The sequence below is a fragment of the Pseudonaja textilis genome, chromosome 3, assembly GCF_049901715.1.
Source record: "Pseudonaja textilis isolate UNSWEBS1 chromosome 3, rPseTex1.2, whole genome shotgun sequence".
Taxonomy (NCBI): domain Eukaryota; kingdom Metazoa; phylum Chordata; class Lepidosauria; order Squamata; family Elapidae; genus Pseudonaja; species Pseudonaja textilis.
In genome coordinates this window covers 27,701,173-27,720,750 of record NC_141992.1, presented here as the reverse complement: position 1 = coordinate 27,720,750, position 19,578 = coordinate 27,701,173, and the positions used below count along the sequence as shown (strand labels likewise).

Genomic DNA, 19,578 nt, shown 5'->3' with positions numbered 1-19,578 from the left:
AGATGGCAGTAAAGTGAAAGTCACTCCATTGCTTCAGGGGGAAGAAATCATCTATATAAATTAAAGCTTAACATTCTGGTTTGATTTCTCAACAGTGCTGCATAGACAACTATGAAGAAATAGTTACACTCCTTCTGAGCCATGGGGCCAATGTCAATGCAAAGGACAATGAATTGTGGACTCCTCTGCACGCAGCAGCAACATGTGGACACATCAATTTAGTGAAGATCCTGATTCAGCAGTAGGTGACCTGTGATATTTGGTATTTTTGTTGGCCCAGTTTTGTGCTAAATCTAGTCCACATAGAACCCATCTTAAAACATGTGTGAAGACAAATTGAGTAAAGCATTGGAGCTGTATGGGCTGGCTGGCCCCACCAGTGCCCCTATACTTATCCACTTAGTATTGCAGGTCTCCATGCAGGAGCTATGTTTACATTTTATAAATGAGATTTTCCTGTGATTCTGCCTTCCAATTTATGCAGAAAGCGATACTCTCATTCAAATAACAGAATGCAATTTTTCTTTACTTTTTTCCTCAATATGAATAGATCAGAGAAAGCATGAATGTGGTCAGTGTACATTGCTTCATCATCTATCTATTCTGAACCCTTATAGATTCAGGCAAATGCTTGAATAGAATGCCTTCCATCTTTTGGGTGCAGACATTTTAGAAAATGCAACAGAAAGATATCTTGTCTTTGGTTTCAAAATATAAACCCTTGAACAGCAAAAGTGTTCTCTTGAGGAGCAGATTGTAATGGAAGTACTGTATGCTAGTATTTTAAAGGGGAAATTCTCATTCAAAGAGGTCTCTCAATAAAGAAATGTCTTCCTCATCTTCCAGATATGTTATAGATCTATTTTCTTTGGGTAGATTGTAATTGCAGCATATGTCTTCATTCTATCAGAGCAACAGTGAAGCATAATTTTTAGTGGAAAGATAGGACAAAAAATGAAGTACAGTATAGTTATGAAATCAAGACAACATCATAATGAGATAGAGACAAGATGGATGAATAGTTTCAGTATCTAGTGATGATGGTCTGGTAGGATTCTTCCATATGGGGCATATGTGCTGATTTGGGATCAATACCATACTGTTGCTATTGATAGATTTTTCTACAAATATTGGCTGCAGTTTAATGCCAGCACTAAAGCAGTAAAGACACTTATTCAGCAGAAATGCTAGAGCTGTCCTGGTGGACAGCTGCTCAGCTTTTTCTCACTTCCTGTTAAAGTCAAATGTGTTGCTACCACTTCACAAGGTGTCATGTAAGAAGCTGGAGCAATGTGGCTTTTACCAAGATGATAATGATAAATCTTGTAAGATACTTCTGAGCAATTGGGGGATGGAGATGATGGTTGTGTAGAATGGATAGATCTGCTTTTTCAAACCCTCATATGGCTGTTTCAGTAGGTAAGAGTTCTTAATTTTATTTTTTAATTTTATTTATTTTTTATTTATTTTTATTTGTCAATTGCTTACAAGATAATAGGTATAAGTAAAAACATAGTTATGAATACATGGATACATATAAGAAAAATAAAAGAAACAATAGACAGGGATGGTAGGCACGTTGGTGCGCTTATGCATGCCCCCTCTTAGGAAAGGGGGTGAAGTCAATAGTAGAAAGTCTAAGGTTAAAGATTTTGGGGTTTGGGGAAGAAACCACAGAATCAAGTAGAGTATTCCAGACATTGACCACTCTGTTGCTGAAGTCATATTTCCTGCAATCAAGTTTGGCGCGATTAACCTTGAGCTTGTATCTATTGTGTTTTTATGGTTGAAGCTGAAGTAGTCATTGACAGGTAGAACATTGCAATGTATGATTTTATATACTATACTTAGAACGGACTGAACGGACTGAAGGCGGCGTAGTTCTAGGTTTTCTAGGTCTAGAATTTCAAGTCTGGTGGCATAAGGTATTCTGCAATGAGTAGAGGACTGGAGAACTCTTCTTGTGAAATATTTCTGGACTTTCTCAACTGTGTTAATATCAGATATGTAATGTGGGTTCCAGACTAATGAGCTGTATTCAAGTATTGGTCTAGCAAAAGTTTTGTATGCTCTAGTTATTAGTGTAATATTACCAGAGAAAAAGCTATGTAAGATTAGGTTAACAACTCTTAACGCTCCCAATTTTGACCATTTGTATTAATTAATTTAATTTAATTAGTTGTTAGTGTTCTTTGTCTACATCTAATTTATTTTGAGAGGAGTAAATATTTGTAATTATGTTCTATGTTTTTTTCATTTTCCTGTTTGAAGTTATCCATGGTATAAATTTAAATGATATGCAGACTGGAGGATAAAACATATAAAGAATGGTTGCTAAAATTGGGTATGTCTAGTTTAATGAAAAAAAGGACTAAGGGTGACATGATAGCAGTGTTCCAATATCTCAGGGGTTGCCACAAAGAAGAGGGAGTCAAGCTATTCTCCAAAGCACCTGAGGGTAGGACAAGAAGCAATGGGTGGAAACTGATCAAGGAGAGAAACAACTTAGAACTAAGGATAAATTTCCTGACAGAACAATTAATCAGTGGAACAACTTGCCTCCAGAAGTTGTGAATTCTCCAACACTGGAAGTTTTTAAGAAGAAATTGGACAACTATTTGACTGAAATTGAATAGGGTTTCCTGCCTGAGCATGGGGTTGGACTAGACAATCTCCAAGGTCCCTTCCAACTCTTATTCTATTCTATTCTAGTGTAGTACATGAAAATAATTTGGACTTTACATTGATGTGATGTATTGCACTGCTTTATTTTTTAGTACATAAGCAAAAGTAAGTTCCTTGGTAAACTTGTGTATTTGAGTGCATGTGTGTGCATATGTGTATATAGGAATGTATCTCATTTTAAGAAATAATTTCTTAGTCATAGGGTGTTTTATACTTAAGGTTCCAAGATGAATCCTTGCATCTCTAATTAAAAAGCAAAGATAGCTTGACTTGATCAGAATAGATAAGAGCAGACTAGATGAACTAATACTGTAGTCTCACCTGGGTTAAAGCAATTTTTATAGCTGTCTTTGAAACTGGCTGAAAACAATAAAAGCATCTCAGCAGTTAAAATAAAACAGCAGTCAGATCTCCTTACTGAAACACACAAAAAACACACCTTAATTAAACAGCTTGGCATTCTGCCAAAAGGAACCTATTATGGCACTAACCCAAATCTTTGGGAGCAAATATAAAGGTTGTGAAGCAAATAATTAAAGTGATGATTCTGCAGATGTCTTGCTTTCAAACTAGCCAAAGTTTAAACTGAAAAAACTGGCAGTATGAATTGGGTCTAAAAAGAAATTGTAGCATGTTTCCTTGCTTTGTTAATGGAACATGAACATTCTAATTCAGAGGTGGAGAAAGGGACTGGGCCATTCTGTGGAAAGACAGTTTCAGGGTTTAGAGTCAGTGCTGCCTTTTCACTCCCTGCATTTTGCTCTAATGGTGGTCATCAGAATCTCAGTAACCCTGTTTTCTGGCTGCTCAATCCATTGTTGGTGTCACTAATGATTTAATATATAAGAGGACCAATTTTGAATGCATTACAACGCTATTGTGCATGGGAAAGGAGATAAATGTGCCTATCTGTGGGTGGCATCAGGTGTGGCTCCAGGGTAGCGGCAGTGAACTGGAAATTGTCATCTGAGAGATTCTGGTGAGTTTCAGGGGCGCTGTTCATAACGTCAGACTATAGGGATTAAATGGAACTTTTGTTAGTGAATCGTCCTCCTGCTAATGGCAGCTTCCTTATATGAACTGACCAGTGCTGGTTTGGCAGTTGCCAGCTTTTTTGATGTGGATCAGGTCAGATTCCACAACTTTTCTAGGAATATTAGTGTATTATTGTAGGGTATATTAACAGACTCCTGAACGCCTGTCAGAATTTCTCTCTGACCCATTTTATGCTAAACAGAATCAAGGTGGTGTTATTTTGCGTTTCTTTCTCACACTTTCCATTTTCCCAGAAATTTGTTATAATTTGTCCTCTTTTAATAGTTCACCCTTTCTTTTACCAAGGTCACCTCTATTTTCCTTTGCCACAGCTGAGTCTCCAAAATGTATGATAATGGAGGGGGGGGGAGGATGACCCTTCATCTTGACATATTTTGTCAATTAGATTGAGACAGCTTTGGAGTTCAAGGCCACCGTTTAAATGTTGTACCTGATGATTCTTGACTCTTGACGAATGTATCTTTTGTTTTATGTACACTGAAAGCATTTGCACCAAGACAAATTCCTTGTGTGTTCAATCACACTTACCAATAAAGAATTCTATCTATCCATGGCAACTATAGACCTGACCCAGATTTTTGAGGGTCATGCTAGATCTGTTGGGTTTTTTTTTGCCTCAGTGATAGTGGGATCATAAAATGATCTGAAAACTCCCAGTTATCTTTGCCATTCTCTCGGTTGTACTTTGCTATAGAGAAGGACCAACAGTGTACATTTGGTCCACTCCAGATACTTAATGAATCCCATTGAGATTCCAAGAAAGTTGGGATTTTCCTGTTGAGTTTCAAAGGAAGTTGGATTGTCTATTCAGTGATAGTGCAATACTCTTTTCCCTCTACTCCTTTTCTTTTTTTTTTTTTTGAACAAATTTTATTGATTTTCCAAAACAATAAACAGACAAACAAAACATAGAATATAATGACATAAGAGTTTTTTTTTCTTAAAAAGCCAATACAACATCTTATTTAAAGACAGAATTATTCCAAGTTATCACATTTCCAAACAAGCACAATTTGATATATATATTTACCTTATCTGTTCATCTTCATATCTTATCCCAAACTTCTCTTTATTACTTCCTTTCCTTCTATTTATTCAAATTATATCTCTTTAACTTTAGATTATGTACATTTTTTATATCCATCTGTCTTATACATTTTCATTATTCTCTTCCAATAAAAAAAACAAACAAGACATAAAACATAAAAACATAAACATCTTTTCTGAAAGTTGCTTGATCCCGGGTTAAAACTCATCGTACAGACACCTCTTCAAAAATCATGTTCCTTTTATATATCATTCCATATCTTATTACCGTTTCCCATTTTCTATATAGCTTCTTCCTTTTTTTAACTCTCTTAGTTCAAGTCATAATTTATCTCAGTTCAAGTCATAATATTTAACATTCTTTGTCTGTTCTCAGCTATCCATTCATTTTTTCTCTTTAAACAAAACCTCTCCTGTACGCTAATTAGAGTATGACGCCTTTAACTCTTTCCCCTAACCTAATAATACTTAATATCACACATAACTTATATTGGGATTCTGTTTAGCACATCCTAAAGTCACACCATATATTATATAAAAAGAAAAAGAAAAAGAAAGAACGACAACAACAAAGAAATTTATAGATATATAATATAGGTAGTACCCCTGTCAAAACCATTTTAATCGTACCTATTGATACTTATTTTTATATTTATATCTTAAACATTTTATTCTATAAATGCCTATAATAACACAATCTTATGTACTTTACAGAATCCCTTTTTCAATTAAATTTACCCATTGTCTCTGAATAAATTTTGTTTCTTCAGATCTTGCTTCCCATCATTGAGACTTCTCACCCCTTCCTTTCTCCCTTGCTTATTCTTTTCCTTACCCATTTTCCCCCTTTGCCTTTCCACCTCCCTTTTCTCCTTGTGCTTTCCCCCTTCTTGTTGTTTTCTAACCTTATATCTACCCTTCAACTCATTTTTATCTTTTTGGTTGTTTTTTAGGTTTTAAAATCCCTTTTTCCTTTTCCTCTTCCTCCTTCTTCTCCCCAATAGGGTCACATGTTCATCAAAAATGGTTCCTTCTTTGTCCCAATTATCCTGCTGCGCAATCAATTCTCCATAGGAATACACCGCCATTTCTAGAAATTGAAAAAGAATGTCCAAGGTATCTTTCCAGTCTTGTTCTTCCTTTTTATATTTTAGATATTCAGTTTTAAATTCATCCAAAAGTGGTGCCATTATAAAGAGGAGAAATTTTCCCAAAACAACCACCCGAGTGTTTTTAAACAAAGAAAAAAGTTTCCCAAAGATGCAAAGTCACCAAACAATCCAGATAGACTATTTCATTTAGCACTTTTTCTCTTCTTCCATTTCTTTTTCTGGGGTTGCTATTAAGTCACAAAATTCCAATTATAGTATGTCTTTTGAAGTCTTGTTAATGTTCAAATGGCTCTTTAAAATTCTAGGCAGTCTGCTCCTTATTTTCAATTTCTACTTCAATTTTTTTCCCTCTCCCTTCCCACTCACAGCAGAAGAAAAAATTTTCTTTAAATATTTAGAAATCCATATCCCTTTGGCATTAGCATAGTCTTTAGCATTTAGCATACCTTCAATGCGGGTTTCGATTTCTCTCAAAGCTGTTCCGTTTGGAAGGAGAGTGAAAAGAAAAAAGTTTTCCTTTGATATCCATTAGCTGCTTACTCAGTCTGGGAGCAATGTGTCTTTAGTAGGTGTTAAATACCAGGATACTTTCACTGTTCCTTTGTCCCGGTCAGCAAAATCAGTTTCATTTCTTCACAAACCCCTCCAGCACATTCCTTTTCCCGGCTGGGCTCTTCTAAATGGCGGCCATGAGACCACCGTTCAGTTGCCATCGGAGAGGGAGATTTAGCCGGCTAGGGAAGAGAGATGCGATGTCTCTTGTCCCTGCCAGAACCCCCCAGTCTTCACCACCTTCTACAAAGGTGGCTTAGCCCCGAAGCCAAATGGCTCGGGGCACTCAGGCAGTGAACACAGGCAGAACCCGTGCAGAGTCACGGAATCCTGCCTGCACCGAAGCACCACAAGCCAGAAGTGTCATCCCCTCTACTCCTTTTCAACAGTGATATGAAGTGCCAGATGAGATGATTTGGTGAAATACCATATTATCAGTATGTTGATAGTATTTTGCCCTAGGAACTTGCCAAAGCTCTTTGCCAATGTCTGGGGTCTGGGAGGAATGGGAAACAATTGGCTGTAGTTCAGTTCTGGCAAGATAAAGTATCTGTGTGTCCCTGCCCCCAACACATGGATACATGGAGATTTATATAAATAACCTGACATAGGGCCAGGTTATTTCGGTATCAGATGTCTCCAATTGTTTCTGCATACTCAGACAAGTTGGACATACCCCAGATTGCATCTTTGAAGCAGTGTCACGAAGTGAGACCATGGAGATATACTTTCTCTGTCCCAATGCTTCCCTGTAGAATATCATTCTACCATGAGATTTAGATGGCCTCACCTCCATTTTCTGAAAAGCTCTAAAAAGGTGTCTGTTTCCCCAGTGGGCCAGCATGTTAGATGAACCCAGATGTATGGCTGTAGATTGTACAGTTCTTGAAATCATATTAACATTATTTTTGCAGTTATTTTTATTTGAATTTTCAGATTTGATTATGGTTTAATTATGATTAACTATTCATGGTCTTGGAAGAAAAATAGACCACCATTTAAATATTTGAATGAATGAATGAATGAGCAAGTCAACCATCATAAATTTGAATGAGCAAGTCATAAGTTTACTGACTAGCCTATTTTTGAGTTGATCACAGAAGATTGCTCCAGAAATAAAATAAAATAAAATACAGTGGCGAAAACTTTACATGTGTTACCTTGAACTTGGAAAAGGATGTTTAGGCCATAGCATTCAGTAATAAGAATATAATACTTGTTTCACTGTAGCAGTTGAGCTTTTGGTATCAAAAGAGGCAATGGACTGGATTCATTTTTATTTGTTTATTTGCTGAATACAAAGCAACGTATGTTTGTTCTAATCAAAGCAGGATTCTGTCAGAAGTCTTTTGGATCAAAGAGCTTATTTAAGCACAGAATCAAAAGGCTTCAGTGTCAGAGCATAGAACCCAGGGAGACTTGTAAAAGTAGCAGCAACACAAAGGAAGTCTGATCCTATGCTTTGTTTGCTGATATAGACAGAGAAAAAGCTTGCAGGTGCATTGTACATTTTAATTTCCTGTTCTCATGGGGTAGAAAAATGAGCATAAATACCCATAAAAGTGGTTGGTTGGTCCTCTTCAAAGGCTTTCAGTGTCAAGGCAGGTCAAGCTTAATCTGCACCGAACATTTTCATGTTGAAGTTCAAGTAATTCAGAATACTTGGAACCTTTCTTGGCAGTTTATCCAGGGGTATAGATCCCCTATTGCAGCAGAATAGTGTGTTTCTCAATTTAGATACCCATCCAAAGTAGCTGGTAAAATAGAATGGAAGGATATTTTTGGGGAAATGTGTGTGTGGGGTTATTGCTGTGTATGAGGCCATGTTTATATCCTCCTTAATATCCAATCACAATAGAAAACCCGAACTAACAGGAAAAATATTTTAATTCAGATAGACACTTGGTTTTAAGTTGTTTGCTTAAACAACTTAAGCAATGGTTTTAAGCAACTTAAGTATAGTTTTACTGTCAGTAGTTTTTTGAACTTTCCATTATATTTGTAGGAAGAGACATTTGGTGGCCATTCCTCCAATTTTCTCCAGGAAATTAGAAATTCTCTGATCGGTTTCTCAAGGATGGGAACTTTCCCTGGCAGGAATAGTTCATCCTTACTGAAAAAGTCAGGGGAAGAATCAGGAAGAGATGATTGTGTAATGAAAAGTGGCTAACTTATGATTAACTTAAATGAAAGACTTCCATAATCTTATATGTTAGAATTTTCCAAAATTCTCCTTTTCTTTGAAAAATTCTCTTATGCCAATTCTGTTATATTACATTGAGTGAAAACTATAGAAAAATAGTAACATTATGTTTTTGCTCAACACAACCTTTGATTAGTCTCATTATGTTTTATGCTGAATTGCTTTTACATGATTAATATTCTTTTACGTGATTAATATTCTTAAATGCTATTAGTAGTGAAATTCTGTCAAACATCAAAATCCAGGGAAGGCCACTGGTGGTTTATTCTGTTTCTAACAGAATAACTTGGGTGGATAGAAGGGCTTCCTGTACTTGTAATAAGTAGCATGGATTGGTTCATACCTTGCACTAAGATGGTTTGTTCAACAAGTATTAATACGTTAAACCTAACCCATAAATTATGATAGATTTGTACAGTATTAAGCCAGACACAACAAACCACATTTTGACTTAGTGTGATGTTATCCCAATTCTTGTTGTTCATCATTATATTAGAGCCTATAGTAGTCTTTCCCACTCTATGTATTCCTCTAATATGTGGATTTTAATTCCCAGAAATCCCCAGCCATTGCTGAGAATTATGAAAGGTATGTCTATTGAACAAATGGGAAAAAGTTGATCTGTTTAATAAAACCTGCCATGTTTGCTTGGCTGCCAAAAATGTAGATAATATAGGAGGTAAATCATGAAGGAGTGGCTGCTAGTTTAGGGCACACATACCTCTCAGCACCTTCTACTGTAATAAATAAGGAAATGTTCTCCAAGAATGTAAACATTTACAATAGTCAGTACTGTTTACTTATTTTAAAAATTTTCCTTCATCTTAAAATTTAGCGAGACTCTTGAGAAATGTGTTTGCTTATTAGATTCGTGGCAATTTCTTTAGTAATCAGTAAAAAAAAAGCCACTGGGTTGCAGATTGATATGGCAATGGCATTGTTTGTTTTTTGATCTGTTTAATCTCATATAGGAACTATGAGACAAACGAGACCAGCTCTGCAAAACATGCAGGAGAAACATAAATTCCCATAAATTATCCATTTTCCCATGAACTGCTTTTCCTTTGAAACCCACCATATTTATTTATTTGTTTGTAGTTTGTCAAAAGCAAAAGACCAATATGGTGCTTACAGCACATTAAAATTATAAAGAACTATAACAATAATAGATTAGCACTCCCCCCACAAGAGCATAAGTAACACTTAGCTAGGATTGAGAGCTCAGTAAAATAAAAGTGACCTCAATGACCAGACATCTTCTAAATACCACTCAATAAGTAAATTCATTTAATATATTATTAGAAAATTAAAAATGTGACCTTGCTGCATGCTATGTAAAACTAGAAATCATCTAGTTTTCAATGGATATTTTACTGGAATGTCAAAAACTACATTTCAAAACTGTGTCCCAAAATGGTAGAAAGTTTCCATAGGTGAAATGACAGCTGTAAACTTGCCCAGTGGGGGAAAAATGGGATCATCTTTGTTTCTCTACTTACTCTGTGGGGCTCTGGGAATGGTGAGGATGTTGGCAGGTTGTACCTGGTCTATATTATACATTCTTCAAATTGCCTGAGGATTTTCTGTCCAACTGTTCAAATATCTCTCATGTCTTGCTTTTTTTTTCTTGCAGTGGGGCAGACCTACTGGCAGTCAATGCAGATGGCAACATGCCATACGATCTCTGTGAAGATGAACCAACTCTGGATGTTATTGAGACCTGCATGGCATACCAAGGTAAGCAGGATATGGGAACATCGAGCATCAGATGAGATTCTGTCGATTTTTTTGCCCCACAGTATAATTTTCTGTTTGGAGGCTAAGACAGCTTCTTCCAACCTCTTCCCTTTCAGATGCATTGGTGTGAAATGCTCATTTATTCTTGCTGTTGATCACAGCTAGAATTCTGGGAGTTATAGACAAACATAGGTACAGTTCCATCAGATTGGAAAACACTGTTCTGCCATTTTCTAAGCACTTATTTGGCACTAGATTCCACTACAGGTATTCCTTGACTTACAATAGTTCATTTAGTGACTGTTCAAAGTTATGATGACACTGAAAAAAGGGACTTATGACCAGTGGTGGTACCGTTTCTGTGAGCGTGGCTTGGTGGGCATGGTGTGGCTTGGTGGCGTGACAGGGGAAGGATACTGCAAAACCCCATTTCCTCCCTACCCCACTAACTTGCTTTCCGGTTCCGTTCTCCTATGTAGGGCAACAAAAGAAGACCCAGCCGATCAGCTGGGACTCAGGAGGTAGAGAATAGATGGGGGCAGGGCCAATCAGAGGTGGTATTTGCTGGTTCTCAGAACTACTCAAAATTTCTACTGCCGGTTCTCCAGATCTGGTCAGAACCTGCTGAACACCACCTCTGCTTATGACTGTTTTTTATAGTTATAACCATTGCAGCATCCCCATGGCCATGTGATCAAAATTCAGATGCTTGGCAACTGATTTATATTTATGACCTTTGCTGTGCCCCAGGATCATTGCGATCACCTTTTACAACTTTCTGACAAGCAGTCAATGGGGAAGCAGATTTACTTAACAACCAGCTTACTAATTTATCAACTGCAGTGATTCACTTAACAACTGTGGCAAGAAAAGTTACAAAATGGGGCAAAAGTCACTTATCAAATGTCTCACTTAACAACAGAAATGTTAGGATCAATTGTGGTATTAAGTTAAGCAGAAACAGCATTTCCATCCAGTTGTTCATTTTATCAACTATCAGTGATATTTTCTGCTTAGATTCATGGCTACATAATATGTGCAATTTATTTGTTTGTTAAATATGTACAAAATAACAACTGTAGGTATGAGCATAAACATGAACAAAGGAAATAAATACAGATAAATGAGGACTAAGACAGGGACGGTAAGCACCCTGATGCACAAAATTGTTATGCACAAAATAACATTTTATTTATTATTATTAGGTTTGGAAAACATCAAATGAGAATGAAAAAGTAACTCATAAGAATCCTGATTTTTAAATAACTTTTAAATGTTTTTTCTTACTGAAAAGATAGCAACAGTGTTGTTTAGATATTATATGTCAATATAATGATGTAAAAAGTAACCCAAATATAAAAAGCAAATAATAGGTGCATTGTCAATATATTTCTTTTACAACTTTCCCCATAAGAAAATGAAAAAAAAAAACCTTGAATTTTTTTAAATATTTCTTTTTAAAATGATGCATTAAAAATTAAGAAATGTGCTCATATATTGCAATGCAATGTTTACTCTCCAAAGTTATTTCTAAAACTTATGTAATAGGGAGACTATTTAGAGTATCAAATCATTACAGTTCATTTAGACAAAGGACACTTTATACAATAGAACTCTGAAGTCAAGGTCAAGAATGCAATTCTTCCAGTTGGTACTGAGATATTTTATAAGGAAAAGAAGGACTTGGTACATTTTTAAAAACTCATGAGTCTATTTCTCTTTCTAACTTTAGATAGATAGTTCAGTAGAATTTTTCTGAAAGGACTGAGACTAGGATGACACATTGTGTTATGTTATGTTATATCTGTAATTTTATTGCCATTTAAAAAAAGAAATACAGATAAAACAATGTGCAAAAATAAAAGAAAGAAATATGCACCTGACCAACAAATTAATTAGCTACAACAGCAAGGCAAGTTACAACAGCAAGGCAAAGAAAAGAAAGTAAACAAAAGGAACAAACAAAAATAAGCCTAAAAATTAACTTACTAAATTAGTTTAAAAATAATAAAAACTTAGCTGAAGTTAAAAAAAACCACACACAATAAAAATTGGCACAGACAGAAGCATGTCTTTTAGGCCTTGCATAAGGTTGAGAGGGTCAGGACAAATCTGATTTCTGAGGGAAAGGGAGTGGGTTCCAGGACAAAAAAGGCTGTGTTCCTGGGCCGGAATAAAAATTGTTCAGTCTTGTAAAATAAGATAAAATTGAGGCCAAAGAGATATTTAATTGCATCAATGTTTTTGAAGAGTGAAAAATACCTTTTCAAAAATTTCTTCAATCTTTAATATCTGGGGTACTTTTCGTGGAATCTGATCATTTTTGAGGAATATGGATTATATTGAATGTTGGGAACAGCCAAGAGAATTATACTGAGACACAGGTTGGAATGGGTATTGGCAGCAGCATTTTTGCATTTAAATAAATGTGAAAGGCACTTTTAAAAATTATTATTTTTTCCTATTCATTTGCTTTAACAGTTCCTGAAATTGTTACATTGCAAATTTCTTCTTGTATTCATTGTAGGAATCACACAAGAAAAAATCAATGAGATGCGAGCTGCTCCTGAACAGGCAATGGTTGATGATATTTCAGACATGATTGCAAGAGGAGAGGATCTGAATATAATAGATGCTCAAGGTGCTTCGCTGGTGAGCCATAACCACATTTAGAGACGGCATGCCAACTGACCAGCTTTGAATATAGCTAGACTTATACATATTCAAAATACTCTGTAGGGTTTTCTTAAAGAACTTGGTCCTACAATGGCCAGTATTCAAACCAGGGCAGGTTTTTTTCCTCCAAGAAAAAGGAAGAAATTTTGCTTATTTATTAGTTTGCTTGATTTGGGTCTCATTATTTTTGAACTATCTATCTATCTATCTATCTATCTATCTATCTATCTATCTATCTATCTATCTATCTATCTATCTATCTATCTATCTATCACCAGTCCAGTGTTCAAGTTGCATGTACACTAAAGACAGAGTTAAATACAATATTTCTATACAGTTGACATTTACATAGAAATTAAGAGTAGTTGGCTGAAAGTATGGAATTGCCCAAAGATTCATTTTGTAATCCTATGTCTGTTCAATAACAGTAATAATAATAGAAATCTCTTAACATACTACATTGATCTTATGGCATAATCATTAATTTAGTCTAAGTTTGGAACTAGAGATTTGAATAAACTAGTCATATGGTTTTATCTGTCTATTCATCAGATTTGCATTGAACACTAGAGATTATCATGGCCGTTCTAAATGAGGTTAGAGTCGATGCTAAATTAAATGCTTCACCCTGTAAAAGCTTCTGCTATGTTACACTACTATGTGGTACTGTATATGTTAGATATTGAAGTGGGATTACAGACTCAATATAATAACAGAGCAAGGGAAATAAATAATCATATTTTTCTTATATTTTGATTAAGTTTAATTTTTAATGGTAAATTCTGCATTAAGTGACCCAGAAAATACATTCAAATAATGATGTGAAATGTATGCATAAAACAATGAAATGACTTAATAAGAATGGTCCTATGTATTCATCATAAATGTGGATGCTGACTTTGACAATGGATGATTTTTTAATAACATGACTGCAGTTCTCATGAAATACACATTGCATAATATTACTAGGGTCTTAGTAATACATAATAGACATTACCCCATGGCATGGAAAAAAGGATTTCCCTCATATTCTCCACTGAATCTAAATAAGGGGTGGGATTCTAGAATAAAATAAAATAAAAAAATCTTGTTTCATTCATAAACTGTAGAATTCCCTGCTAATGGTGCCCACCATTCTAGGCAGCTTCAAAGAGAAATTCCTAGAGATTAGACTGCTGGGCTTGACAAGTGTAGATTATCTTCAGAATCAAAGGTGGCATCTTTAAATAAATACTGCTCTGGAATAATATGGAAGGTAGCTATTGCCTTTAAACTTCTGCTTGCTTTTTGAATGGCTGCTTGAATAATGTTGAACTAGAGAGAGGACTTTTTTTGCCTATTTCTCCAGGGGTTTTATGGTCATAGTTTTTGCTCTGCTGAAATCATGGTACAGTTGTGTAATTAGGAGAGTGAGGCCATCTCACTAGGGATTTAGGGAGGAAAAATCAGCCCAGTCTTTTCCTTCAGAGCCAGTTGACACACTTAAATTGCTTTTCTCTTCTCCAAAATTGTTATTACCTGTAGCATGATGTGGTGAGAGGAAAGAGCTAGAATGGCATCTGTTTTGAACCTTCTCATAATATCAGCTTTAGGGGAGCCTTTTAGGTGAAAGAAGAAGCAAAGTTAACAGGTTTTTTCCCCTGTACAAATATTTGGAAGCAAAAAACCATTAAAAATGTCCACTTTTAGTTGAGCCCTAAGACATTTTATTTGACTTATTTATTTAAAAGATTTATAAAGGCTCCCTATCAGAATGGCTCACAATAGCAAGACATGGTGTTTGATGCCAGATTCCAACTTTGGGCTGCCAATATAGATTTTTAATTCAGGTATTACCTGTTTCCATTTGCTCAAGAAATCTTACCATTGATTGGTTAATACTGAATTATTATATATTAAATAATGCACATTTATTTGGTTAGGTAAGAATAGAAGTCATATTAAACACTAGCTTCCCCTAGTCTGAATCTAGGCTGACAACTATAGCAAGCCACTGTTAATTAAGTCACATAATGGTGATCCTATAGAATAAATACCAGGATAGCTGTAAGTCAAATCAAAACAAGACAAAAACCAGTGTTAAAAAGAATATGCAAAGAAAAGCAAATGAAAAAAATGAGGGTATACATAGATACACATGCATGTATTACAGAAAATTGCAGACATTTAAAACATTCTTATTCCTTCCTGGCTATAGCTACACATATCTGCCGCCAATGGTTATCTACATGCAGCAGAGCTGCTTCTAGACCAGGGAACAAGACTGGACCTCAAAGACTGTGATGGCTGGGAACCCCTCCATGCTGCTGCTTTCTGGGGACATGTATGTGCTTCATTAACAGACCAGTTCAAATATAACTAGAGCAATTCAAGAAAAATTAGATTATCAAGAGATATTTATGATATAGCTATATGGAACCTGTCCAGAACTGTGTATCACTGAACATCAGCTTGGGGCTGTTCTTGTGAGAAGAGGCAAGCAAGAGTAGGATAGTAATTTCCTGCACTACCTACTTGTGAATTGTCCTTAAAATATCAGAATAACCATGTTCCTAGTTTAGCTCAGCCTTGCCCAGTCTAGTATATTCCAGAAGTATTAGATTATGACTTCCAGAATTCCAAGTCACCCATTGACCAAGCTGAGTAGAGTTTATGAAATTTTAAATCCCAGGATTTCTGAAAGGCACAGCTTGGGAAAAATTGAACTGAAGTATTTATTAGATTTGATTTATTAGTATATAACTTGTTTACATTGAGGGCTTCATTGCTGTCTCATGATATACTGCATGTTAGATGTTGCACATGTGCAGAATTAGTATAGTAGATGTGTTCAAAGGGCGGGGGGGGGGGAAGTCCTATTCAAAAACTTCCCCCGCTCTCTACTTCATTTTAATTTTAAGGTAGTTATTGAAAACATATTTTGCCTTAGAGGGTCTATCTTCGTATAGGTAGCCTAGCTTGTGGGAAGGTATTACATTTTAACATCATTTTCTTTGTTCCAGATGCAAATGGCAGAGCTCTTAGTGTCCCATGGAGCAAACCTGAATGCCCGAACAGCTATGGATGAGATGCCCATAGGTGAATTTCTGCCATTTCTATTCTTAGTCAAAGTTTTCACAGCATAACAACATTCAAATATCTTTTTTCTCTTTTAGGAATTGCTCAGATAGTCAAAGTTTTTACAACAAATCTGAAATGTTGCTATTTCAAGGTTTTTTTTTAAATATATAAAGACCATACATTTTTAATGAATTTGGGAATACAAGTTGTCAGTTTGTAAAATGTTCATGAATAGCATGCAAAGCATGCAGGTGGTGATGATGAGATACTGCAGGATTCCTTCAGAATCTTTTTTGAAATTTGCTAAACATGAAATGTTGGTTTCATTTCTCAGATGCTATTATGTAAAATATGGAAAAATACTCCTCTAAATCTTCAAACCCTGATATTAGTAATTAAAATGCAATCTGTATTGTACTAATATCCCATATGTACTGTACATACATACGTACATACATATTTAAATTGGATTTCAAGTAGATTTTTAAATAGAGAAAAAGACATTTTTCCTTCCTTAGTCAGAAAAAGGCATGTCAGAAGTGACTAGATATTTACTGCATCTGCAGTACGTAAAAAAGTAGTTTCACAGGGCTGCAAATATCTGGGTGACCATTAGGTAGAAGCAAAGAGGTACAGAACCTCTTTAACTTTTGGGTGCAATTATCCAGATTTATATAGCTCAGATATTAATCCATCTTCAAATAACAGTAGGCAAATCTGTAATCAACTCTATGGTTCTTTAAGTTATCCAAGACTTATATTTTTCACTATCCTGTACCATGGACTATCATGTAGAATGTCTACTGAATGCAATAGTCCATGCTTATGTCTGTTTTATCATCATTGAATAATTCAGTTAAATGAATTTATTTGTGTTCCTTTAGACCTGTGTGAAGAAGATGAGTTTAAGGTTCTGCTCTTAGAGCTGAAGCATAAACATGATGTCATCATGAAGTCTCAGATGAGGCATAAGTCCTCCTTGAACAGGAGAACATCAAGTACTGGAAGCAGAGGGTGAGTGAATAGGGAAAAAATGTGTTAAAAATCTATTCTCAGTCAGTCAGTCAGTCAGTCTGGACTGACTTAAGTTTTTTTTCCAAACTACAGGTTGGAACTTGTTGAAGTTGATTTTCCCCATGACCATCTAATTCCGAGGTGCAGAAATGCTGACCAAAATATTTGTATTAAGATACAGTCCTCCAAAAACAGTCCCCCAAAACCAATACTATTTTTCCACATGTTTTATCTGAAGCAAATAGGGTCATACTTTAGGTAGATTTTAAAATTAGTATTTCACTCTATTGATAAATCTTTTCTCTGTTAATTGGTGGCCTGACCTCACATTAGAAAATTGTGCATTCATTTGGTAAAGTTGAAGGGAAAAAAACCACACAGCAGTTCAACATGTGCTGTCATCTTTGATGGCATTCAAAATACGTTTTAATAAATAATATTGACCAAAGATTACCAAGTTTAAATAGGTTATTATATTTGGCTTGTTCATAAGGCAGGGATCAACAAATCTTTCAAATGATGGACATATTTGGAAATGTGCTGTAGATACCTCACAAAATAGCCATTATCATTAACATAGCCAATCATACTGTTTTTCAAGATGAGCAATCCAGATTAGTTATAGGTTCTATGTTACCTATCCTTGATTTAAGCCAATTGCTTTATACTTTGAGTAATCTGGAGTTTCATGCAGTGTACCATGGATAGCAATAGGGTACTTTCCTTTCTATTAGCTAGAGAAACATGTGATGATATTCTAAACTGCGAGTACTGCTCAAGCCAGTATGGACAACAGAAAGTTGTAAGTATACTGCAAGTTGCAACTACATCTGGAGTATCAGATTAAAAACTTGGAAAGTCATAAAAATAGTTCATGAAATGAAACACCAAGAGATTCCCCATCATAATTAGGATATAGATATGAACTTAGTTTAATTAATATCCTGGTGTATGATATGTAAGAGTGCCAGTTTAGTGTAGTGGTTAAAGCATCAGGCTAGGAACCAGGAAACCCTGACTTCTAGGCTCGCCTTAGATACAAAGCCAGTGGATGACTTTGGGCGAGTCATTCTCTCTCAGTCCTAAGAAACAGGCAATGGCAAACGACTGCCATTCAAAAAACTGCCATGAAAACTACAGACATTTATCTGGACAGTCACCAGGAATCAAGATTGACTTGAAGGCATCAAGAAGTAGCTTTGTATTCTTGAATTTAAATATGCAGTATTTAAATGCTCAAGAAATATTATTCCATACAAATTGTGATTAACATTAATTTAGAATCCAAAAATTTCTTTGTGTTTGGATATGTATGTCATGTACTTAGTATTTGTCCAGCAACTTGTGATAAAAGCAACAGTAAGATTTATAATTAACAGAGGAACAATTTACAGGTTGACATATTTACATGATTAAATAGCTGTCTGAAAAATTCTAAACCATGAACTTGTAACAGAAATGAATTTAATTTAAAGTGAGGGAGTGATTCAGTATGTGTTACGGATGAATGAGGATTCATCCATGAATTTCAATTTTGTGATGGTTGACAATCTACTTTTGAATAAATGAAAAGAATGACTCATTAGTACCACCTGGTGTTAGAAAACCAGTCCAATTCTGCTCAGGTAGACCATCTTTCCTTCTTCAGAAACGTGCAGCTATAGAAAAATTTCTATTCCATTTCTACAAATCACCATTTTAGTAAATCTCTTCTCTTTACATCTTGTCCTAGAAAAGTGGTGCGGAGGGCAAGCCTTTCAGATCGAACAAACCTTTATAGAAAGGAATATGAGAAGGAGGCTATCATCTGGCAACAGATAGAATCTTCTGAGGATCAAAGAACTTCTGATTACAATATTGACATTCGGGAGGTTTCCTCTAACCAAGAGAACACAGATCCAGTACGGAAAATCTAATAATTAATACATTCTCTTGTTCCTATTAAAGCATTTCCAATCAAGAAACTATGTGAATCTTAATGGAAGTACCAGTTGCTTAACTAAAACTCACGATAACCAAAGCAAATATGCCTATTATGTAATCTTCTTTATTTCCCTTCCCATCTTATGTTGATATTATTGCTGGCCCCTTACATTTTTTAAAGGAAAAAATATCCTTTATAAATTCCTTTCAGTGGAAAAAAGCCATGTATTGGTTTAACATACAGTAAGACTGCACAATTTCTTCTTAATAGTATTTAGCCTCCGAGTTGTGTGTTGGGGGCATAATAGATGGGGCAAGGAAAAAGAAAACTATTTTTCACTTAATCTGATTACCATCCAGTCAAATAATGTATTATTTTTCTTCTCTTTAAGAAATTTAATTTGGTAAAAACTTTGGGGGAGAGATCTCTGGGAGCCACACTAAAGGTTTTTGGATATCACGTGATCCTGAGCCTTCGGTTGGATAGCTATGTAGTAGAGTACAAGGGCTTGA

At 35.4% G+C, this 19,578-nt stretch overlaps 1 protein-coding gene and 1 long non-coding RNA gene across 3 annotated transcripts in view; one reads left to right on the top strand and one right to left on the bottom strand.

Annotated features, from left to right (window-relative positions):
• Positions 1-19,578, bottom strand: part of LOC148126052 (uncharacterized) — a 42,010-nt gene that overhangs the window by 6,572 nt on the left and 15,860 nt on the right. The window contains exons 3-4 of one of the 2 annotated variants that reach the window (XR_015742724.1): positions 14,587-14,666; positions 10,425-10,561 (exon numbers count right to left, since the gene is read on the bottom strand). This is a non-coding gene — a long non-coding RNA (uncharacterized LOC148126052). Of the gene's footprint in view, positions 1-10,424; positions 10,562-14,586; positions 14,667-19,578 lie in introns of those variants that run through there. The other variant, XR_015742723.1, reaches the window with a different exon arrangement.
• Positions 1-19,578, top strand: part of PPP1R16B (protein phosphatase 1 regulatory subunit 16B) — a 98,953-nt gene that overhangs the window by 76,677 nt on the left and 2,698 nt on the right. Inside the window, exons 5-11 of the mRNA XM_026697596.2 lie at positions 96-241; positions 10,289-10,392; positions 12,920-13,044; positions 15,266-15,391; positions 16,071-16,146; positions 17,013-17,142; positions 18,875-19,043. Coding sequence (XP_026553381.1) covers positions 96-241; positions 10,289-10,392; positions 12,920-13,044; positions 15,266-15,391; positions 16,071-16,146; positions 17,013-17,142; positions 18,875-19,043 — 876 coding nt within the window. The remainder of the gene's footprint in view (positions 1-95; positions 242-10,288; positions 10,393-12,919; positions 13,045-15,265; positions 15,392-16,070; positions 16,147-17,012; positions 17,143-18,874; positions 19,044-19,578) is intronic.